Raw genomic sequence first — 8,955 nt, 5'->3', positions numbered from 1 at the left:
GAAAGGCCAGGCACAAGAGGGTGGGGAGGAGGCCACACTAAAAGGAAGGGCCAGGCAGGTAAGTTCCAACAGCCTCACTTGGCACAGTTCATGAATCTGTCATTGTTTCTCCCCAGTGGCCTCCTTCCCCCCAACTCGTCCCCTCTGCCAGCATCTTGGGCATGCCTGGGGCAGGCTGCCGCACGTGCACCCTCAACTCAACTTTTATTTCACATCTGCAAATAATACAAGAAGGAAATGAGACCCATTCAGAGGAAGGAGGGGGACAGAGGCAAGGGTGGGGGATTGTCATTAGGGGCCCTAAAAGCTGGCGGTTATGGCTAAGGGCACCATCGGGTGGCTTCGCTTCCTATTTTAACAAATGTTTATTGCTAGGTGAGTGGGGGAAGATGGATCATGGGATGGGAGAGCTTAAGAGGCCACGTGGTCCAATCCCCTCATTTTACAGAGGAAGTTAAATGACTGGACCAAGATCACACATTTACTAAGTGTCAGACTTGGGATTGGAATTGGGCTCTTGGAACGTGAGTCCCAGACCGCTTTCACTCCTCACCGTGCAGGGCTGTCATGTTGACATGGCTGAAAAGGGGGCATGTGCAGTCCACATGCAGTTATAACAAGTATAAAAAGAGCATTGCTCCTATTTGAAAAGCTCATTTAAAATCTCTGTGCCCAGGGACAAAGCTCCAGCCATTATGCATTAGCGACAGCTGTCCATCCTTCCCACCCCTTCCCCCAATGTTCCTGATTGGTTTGCAGCCACAGGCAGCCTGGAAACTGCCTGTAGCATTGCTGGTCTCTGGGTCCTCCTCCAGAGAGAGCCCCTTCAGTCACGCTTATTGGACTGAATTGAAAGCCCGACTCCATGATACAGAGGCTGGTCTCCCGGACTGGGGAAATCAGATTTCATCAGTCACTGGAAGGAAGGCCCTTCTGTGAGGATGGGGTTAAAGGCCCTCCCTTGAGAGCGCAGGTGAACAAGGTCAAGGTCGTGTTGTGGGCCAGATGGGAGCCGGGTCTCCAGCCTCAGTCTCCTGCCTTTCTCCACCTCCCTGTACACACTGATTTTGCCTCTTTAGTCCATGTTGGGCCACAGTCTGGGCATCATCATTACAGGACAGGGAGCTGGCACTGGGATTTCCCATCCAGGAACTCCCTTCACCAATATACCTCTCTACAAGTCTTACGAGTCCCCCAGAACATCGAGAAGCTAGTGTGTGTCAGAGGCAGGACTCGAACCCAAGTTTTGCTGCTTCTGAGACCAGCCCTCTGACTGCTCCTTGGCGAGGCCCTGCTGCCTCTGACAATTGCAAGCTAACACTTACTCTGCAATAATCCAAAGTAGCGACGTATTCGTAAGATCCCAGAGAGAGCTCCGGCCTCTCATAGTGGTCGAGCCTCCTGCCAACGTGGTCCAGATGTTGGAAATAGAAGGGCGGAACTAAGGGAAGAAAGAGAAGTGTCACTTGTGTGTTTCCATAAACACAGAGGAGCAAGTCCTCAGTGACCACCAGGAGAGAAAGGCATGGCGGCCAGCGCCCAAAAGCTGCCCGAGCGCACCTGCGAGCTCTCCAGCCCAAGTGCACTGTGGGAAGGGGCTCTGACCTTGTCCTTCTGCCCCTGAGCATCCCAGCTGGAGTCACCGCAGTGTCCCCCAGGATGTTTACCGTGTGGCGTCCTTGGCTTTGGGCCCCCAGACTGAACCTGAGTGTTATTTATCGAACATTTTTCTGAGCTGTGATATGGCCAGCACAGGTACCTGAGAGCCTCCCCCAAGCCAGCAGGACTGACTATCTGCAGCCCTCCCTCTGCGGCCTTTGGCTCCACGCACATGTTTGTATTTTACAGGGGAGAAGATTACTGTATTAGGGAAAAGGCTCCCCCCACGAGCCTCACTGGGAAATCCAAATCCAGTGTGCTTCCAACATGGTCAAGGAGGAGGAGGATTAGCTCTGGCAAGTCCTTGGATGGCGGCCAAGGGCACAGATCCGCTGCACTGTGAGTCACGGGCTGAACGCTTGCACAAATACGGTGCGGTATGAATCAAGGTTTCTCCAGGAACGGAATTCTGGCTAGAGAAGGCGAACAGGGCTGGCCACCCTGCCCTCCTCCACTGGCCAGCTGCTGCCCTGCAGCACTATCAGGGAGACAACTTTCATGGAAGAGGCCCAGGGGAGGCTTTTCTTTTCAGACCCGGACCCTCAGGTCTGAACAGAACTACTGAAGAAAACCCCTTTGTCTCAGGCTATATTTTAAAAACTTGACTTAAAAGCCTTTTCTGTTCTTGGTGATCTGATTGTTAAAAGCTTGACTAGTTGGCAGGGACCCCGGGGAGCCATAACCAACACGGTGAGTGGGGGCTTTGCCCTTGGGTGCTGCTGTGGCGTTTTGCTGTGACCCCCCGCCCTTAGCACAACACCTGGCATTCAGTAGGTGCTTAATAAATGTTTGTTGGCTTGACTTGCCAACTGCTCCCATCCTACCCATTATGTCCTTCTCTTGGACCTCTGTTGCCCTCTTATGGCAGCAAGGATCAGACCCTCCCCTCTTCCCACATCTCACGGTGCTTATGGTGCTCATGAGTCTTCTGCCCTCCCTACCCACTCCCCACAATTTTTTTTTTTTTTTTACTTTTGGTTCTAGGACCAAGTCAGCCAGGTGAAGATTCAGAGGAAGAGAACTCCAAGGAGCAGGGGATCAAAAACTCAGCGCTGACAGGAACCTCAGAGGCCCCCAGTCTGACCATTTCATTTTAGGTGAGCAATCTGAGGCCAGAAGACCTTCAGTGACCTGTCCAAGGTCACACGGCAGTAAGTGCACAAGGCAGGATCGGAACCAAAGTCCTCTGTCTCCAAGGCCCACAGGCTCCCACCATCCCCCAGCTGTGAACCTCTGGGACAAGCAGGCCCCATTCAGCAGAAACCGGGAATTGAGGAAGAGGGCAAGGTCTGGATGTGCTGAGGTGCCTGGGGAACACCCCGGGGAGTCTCTCACAGGCAGTCACTGTTGCAAGACTGGCGCTCATGGGAGAGTTTAGGGTTAGGGTGCCTAGATATGGGAGTTATCTACAGAGAGGTGCTGGCCGAACCATAGGAGCTAATAAGATCACTGTCAGAGCACATCAAGGCAGAAGTGGGGGGCTCAGAGAGAACCCTTGGACACATTCCCACATAGGGTGTAGACGATTCAGGGGTGATGTAGCAAAGGACACTGGGGAGTGGCCAGGGGTGTGAGGATAATGGGGAGAGAGCAGTGTCCCAAAAACCCAGGGGAAAGCTTGCATCTAGGAGGAGTCGGCAGGAAACAACGTGACACCTTGCAGAGAGAGCAGAAAGGGTGTGGGCCGAGAAAAGGCCACGGGCCACGGCCCTTGTGAGAGCCCTGCTGACCACGTGGCTGTCCAAGGTTACTCTGGAGAGAGAAGAACCAGACTGCAGAGCATTCAAGGGGAGGTCAGAAAGCAGAGGCCGCAGGCATAACGAGCTCTTTCTTGGTGTCTGGGTGTGGAAGGGAACAGAGACAGGGCGTATCAGTGAGGGCTGGGGGGTTACATGAAGATTTGTTTTTAAGGGTGGGAAAGATCTCACCATGTAGCAAGTTAGGAGTCAGTGGATAAAGAGTGATTAGACATTTATCAAAGAGAGAGGACTTAAGGGAGAAGCTGCCAGGAGACAGAAGGAGGTGGGACCAGAGGCACAGAGGAGGGCGAGGAGGAGGAGGGCCACCTCTTCCTCTAAGAGGGAAGAAAAAGAGGAGGCTGGTGGGACAGGGCTATGGGGAAGGAAGAGGAGAGAGGGGCCCAGAATGAGCGTGGGGCCAGCAGGCTCCTGAATCTGGGCAGGGTCATCACTGGGAGAGTGACCTGTGATGGAGACAATAGTGTGAGTCTGGAATCAGAGAACAGAGGGCAGCGGGGTGCTGCCGTGGATACAGCACCGGCCCTGGGTTCAGATCCGGCCTCAGACATTTACTAGCTGTGTGACCCTGGGCCAGTCTCTCAGCCCTGTTTACCTTAGTTTCCTCATATGTCAAATGATCTGGAGAAGGAAATGACAAACAACCCCAGTATCTTTGCCAAGAAAATCCTAAATGGGGTCACTGGATGTGACTGAAAAAAGGAGATTCCCAGGCTGCCTCGCTCTGTAGACCAGGGGAAGGGCTGCCCTGTCTGCCCTCTTCTAGTGGGGGAGGTCTCCAAGAGACAGAGGTCACAGGGGCAGAAGACCCAGGCTGCCCCCAGCCCGAAGCAGTGACCACAGGCACATGTGCAACCTGACAAATGGAGGGGCTCTGTGTTGTTGTGCGGTGGGTCTCCTGCTGGCTCACTGACCTCACACTGTGGAGAAACCCCAGTTTTCTTCATGCAACGCCCCAGATGCTGCCAAGAGAACCAGGAAGGTGATGCTTGTCACAGTCAGATGGGGACGTTTCAGAAGGGATCCACTTTCTAAAGGTCTCCACTCACCGTCATTTACACAGTTGCAGAATCCACACTGATACTTCCTTCCACCCTCGATAAACTGCATGAAGGGGCACATGTAGGCCTTGCACCTGTTGCATCGGACTGGGCCGGACTCACCGTGGTTTACCAGATAGAGGGGCACCTGCGGAGGGCAAGACACAATTTTTTTCATGTTGGTTTACTTTTCAGTTAATAAGCATTTGTTTTCTCTTTCCCCCTCCCCTCCCCAAATTTAGAAGAAAAACCAAATCCCTACAACACATCTGCAGTCAAGCAAAACAAATTCCTGCATTAAGTCAGGACAGAATTAAGTGATAGGTATTTCCAGTATTGTGGGTTGGGCCTCCATACAGGCTTGGCCCAGAAGCCTGGACCTACAGAGTACACAGGGGCCTCTAGCCAGCCAGTCCAAGCCACACCTGAGTAAGAATCCCTTCCTGAAAAGTTGTGCAGCCTTTGTGTGAATCTGTCGAGTGAGAGGTAACCCACTGCCTTCTCAGGATGCCTATAGTAATTTGGGGGCAGCTGACAGTACAGTGGAGACAGTGCTGGGCTGGATCCAGAGGACCCGAGTTCAAATCCAGCCCTAGTCACTTACTAGTTATCGGCCCCTGGGCAAGCTACTTGGCCTCTGCCTGTCTCAGTGTCCTCATCTGTTAAATGGGGATAACAGTAGCTCCTTCCTCACAGGGTAATCGTGAGGATCCAATGAAACATTTGTAAAGTGCCTGGCACAGAGTAGGTGTTCAAGAAATGCCCAGGCACCGCAGTTCGGGAAGGACCAGGTTAAAGTAGAGAATGTCGCGAGGACGGAGACAAGAATGGGAAGGGGTTGGGGGCCTGTCATGGGGAGATCAGCTGAACAGGGACGTGTTAGGCTGGTAACCACTTCCCCAGGAGTCTGCAAAAACCGGGGCTGATTGTATTCCTTGGAAGGCAGATCACCAGCAAAAAGTGTATGGTGGCATTTGGTCTGACTCTCTTTTCTCCCGACTATCATGGAACACGCTCTGTCCTGACCTAATTCGCCAGGCTGTGCTTTTGTGGATGCTCCCTGATCCACATGTGGCACTGGCCCAAGCACCTAGAGGGGCTCAGTGAAGGAGCTGGGCCGTGCCCTGTAGTGCCCCCTGCAGAGCCTGACACATGCCTGTGATGGTGACCCTTTCAGAACACAAAGCAAACACTGCTCACAAACAGTGTGCCAGGAGGTGTGAAAGCACACTCATGTGGCTGTTTCCAGCCCTCAAGGACAGAGAGCTCGGCCAGCCTTCAGACAGGCAGGTTACACGACACTCCCCAGGCTTCTAGAGCAGCTGTTGAGATCTCTGTTTTCAGTCACTGGAGCTCGGCTTCCCAGGGCTCCTGCCTGGTCTCATCTTTCGGACCATCCTCACACCAGCCGGCTGCACAGGGCTCTGCAGACAGCCAGCTCGGCTCGCCCCTTCCTTCTGAAGGCAGCTTGGTCACTTTTTAACCACACATTCCCCAGCCCCTGACTGTTCCCTGGGGAGATTCTGTATCTGTGTGCTCGCCAGGGGCTCAGGCTCCTTCTTTAGGCGGTTTTATGAAGGTTTTCCAAGTCCCCTGATCCTTCCTTTTTATCCTTTGCCCTTTTGGCCTCAGTCACACTGGGAGTTTGGGACAGGCTTCTCCTAATTGGGAAAGTGACAGAATGGGGCCCCAAGCCTAAAATCCCTAACCAGCTGTTCTTGGCTGGGCCCTGGGATGAAATAATCCCAGAGCTCACTCAGAGCATCACAGAGAGCTGCAAGGGGCCTCAGAAGCCCAGGCCAGAGCCTAGGTCCTTCTACAGAAAGGGAAGTAAAAGGACCTGTGCAGGGTGACACAGATCTCCTGAGGAGACTGGGCAGGGAGGCCCTGGGGAGGAGCCTACTTGCTGACACTCCATCTCAGCCTCTGTCCCCTCCACCCCCCTCCCAAACACCCTCCTGCCCCACCCCCAGCTCTTCTGGGCTGGGGGGACAAGCGAGCTTTGGATACCCGATGGCTTAACTGGGTTCAGAAGCCATAGCATGCCACCCACTGCTTCTCACTCTGCCCTGGGGGGCAGGAGGGGGCAGCAAGCTAGGCAGCCTGAGATCACAGGAGGCTGCCATGCCATGTACTTGGCTCATACGGAGTGTGGCTCACTAAAACCCTCAGATCATTTTCAGACAACCCATCAACCAAATAGCATTTCTTAAGAGTTTACTAAGTGACAAGCTCTAAGTAGGCCCTACCCTCACGGAGCTTACATTCCAATGAGATAGACAAGCCCTGAGTTCAAATTCTGCATCAGACACGTATTAACTGTGTGACTGTAAGTCACATAACCAAGCTCTGCCTCAGTTTCCTCATCTGTAAAATGGGAACACTGGCACCTAACTCACAGGGTTACTGGGAGGACCAAATGAGGGAATGAGTACCATGCAAATGCTCATGATTACTAGTTGCTGTGGAGTCCCTAGCACTTGGCACAGGGCCTGAAACCTCTTAAGCACTTGGTAAAGCCTTGTTGATCGACTGAACATGATGTGGTGAGCAGGGAGCCCGCCGCTAACACAGGAAGACTTCCATTCAGGTCTTAATGTATCACCCTGGACAAGTCACTTATCTCTTAGCAGGGGTCTGCAGTGGGAGCTGTGCTTAACCTGGCTGTTAGTGACTTAGAAAAAGTGAGTGAAGGTAGACTTATCTCAGGTAACTTACTATTAGGTCTAGAAAAGGTATAAAAGTCATTTCCTACACCCCTGGAATCTCAGGTCCAGACCCCCCCCAAAAAGGCCAAAGTCAAAATCCAGTGCCCAGAGGAGGCTTTCTCTGAGGCCCCTGGTCAGTAATGGCCTTCCTTCTGGTCCCCAGAGGGCATTCTGCTTGTGACATGCCCCCTAGCCCCTCAATCCCCATAAAGCCCTTTTCATAAAATGGGGCAGGGGGGAGTATTCCACGATCTGGGTTTGTCTTATTTCCTTACAGGACTATGGTGTGGGAGGGGAGGGTGTGTGTGTGTCCATGGAACAAGTACTTAATGTTTCTGGAAAGACAGGTGAACCCCAAGAAAGATTTGTATTAACTGGGCAGAGCAGAGCCAGGAAGATGGCCTTACAGAAATGTCCTCTAGAGGGCACTGTGCCACCAGGGATTGCAGCCCCGCTGGCCCGCTGAGTGCCATTGTTACAAGGACAGGATTCTGCTTGGCTTGGCCCCAGTTCTGCTCTATCCCCTGCATCCATAAGAATCCCCCCCCCCCTTTAAAAACTGCATGCATTTGAATGGACGCAAAATAAGAGAAGAAAAAAGTTCAAAATCTAGACTATTTTAGGTCTACTGGGTAACTGGGCATAGAGAGAGAGAGGCAAAGGGACTGGGCACATGGCTTCATTGGCATAGGGAACTCCCAAGCGAGGAAGCTTCTCCTAGTGCAGGCTGGCACTGCCTGTGTGCCTTCTCCCAATGAGGCACTATCTTGGCTTGTCCCCAGGTTACACTGCTAGCATCTGTCTGCGGCCAGATTTGAACTCAAGGCACCTTCATGATCCATAGGGTGATGTGATAATAAAAAATGCTACTGTGATTGAAGAGTGAATGCAGGGAGGTGTAGAGTCCAGAACACGAGAAGGGACAGGCCACGAAGGGAGTGGAAGGGTCAGTCCTGGGCGGGATTGGCAAGCTGGAAAATAGTCAAAATGGGGGCCAAGATAAAGATGAGAGGTGCCCCAGGACAGCGACACTTGAGGACTGATTGGGGGAGCAGCTGGCTATGTGTACAGTCTGGAGAAGGGGCCCTGATCTGTCTTCAAGAACCTCGAGGACTGCAGGGGGAAGGAAGGAATAGACTTGGCCTTCTTGGTCAGAGAGCAGAACCAGGGCAGCTGGGTGGAAATCACGAGGGAGATGTTACTGTCATTTTAATGCTATCCAAAGTTAGAAGGACTGGCCTGGAAAGATGGTGCTTTCTTCCCTACTGCATGTCTCTCTACCCAAGCCCAGATCACCATGTGTTGGGCGTCTTGGTCAAGCTGGCCTGTGAGGTCCTTCCAGCTCTGAGAGCATAGTGTTCTCTCTGAGCCCTGGTTCCTTCAGCTGCCCCTTCTGCCTCTAAACTGTATGAACCAATTCTGACAAGGTGAAAATATGAACCTGGGAGTTAGTTGGCAGAAACTTTGAAAGTTTGGCTTTCAGAATCTCAATATTCTCGGGAAGGAGAAAGAAGAAAGAATTGCTTTTCTTCTGATTCTAAGATAATGTCAGAAGAAATGTGCACTTTGCAACATAAAAGGCCCCCAAAATGCCACTGGAAAGCACCATGTGGTCCTGAAGAGTTTTCAAAGACTACAAGTCAAACAATTCTAAAATAGAAAGGTGAACTCAGCCCATGACCCACAGCTGGAGGCTCTTCTTTTGTGAGCTGGGCTCTGATCACCATAATCACACAAAGAATAACCAAAGGTATCTCGGGGCCTGCACTGGGATGAGACGCTTTTTCCTTA

At 52.3% G+C, this 8,955-nt stretch overlaps 1 protein-coding gene across 2 annotated transcripts in view; it reads right to left on the bottom strand.

Moving 5' to 3' along the window:
* The window catches only part of SEC24D (SEC24 homolog D, COPII coat complex component), a 101,941-nt gene that overhangs the window by 41,476 nt on the left and 51,510 nt on the right, over positions 1 to 8,955 (bottom strand). For both annotated transcript variants that reach the window (XM_069104901.1, XM_069104902.1), the window contains exons 8-9: positions 4,466 to 4,604; positions 1,326 to 1,441 (exon numbers count right to left, since the gene is read on the bottom strand). In XM_069104901.1, coding sequence (XP_068961002.1) covers positions 1,326 to 1,441; positions 4,466 to 4,604 — 255 coding nt within the window. The remainder of the gene's footprint in view (positions 1 to 1,325; positions 1,442 to 4,465; positions 4,605 to 8,955) is intronic.

This window comes from Petaurus breviceps, unplaced genomic scaffold, assembly GCF_028583685.1.
Source record: "Petaurus breviceps papuanus isolate PSGF00001 unplaced genomic scaffold, PetGlider_PUasm1.0 689, whole genome shotgun sequence".
In the NCBI taxonomy this organism is placed as follows: Eukaryota; Metazoa; Chordata; class Mammalia; order Diprotodontia; family Petauridae; genus Petaurus; species Petaurus breviceps.
This window is presented reverse-complemented; position numbering and strand designations above follow the sequence as displayed.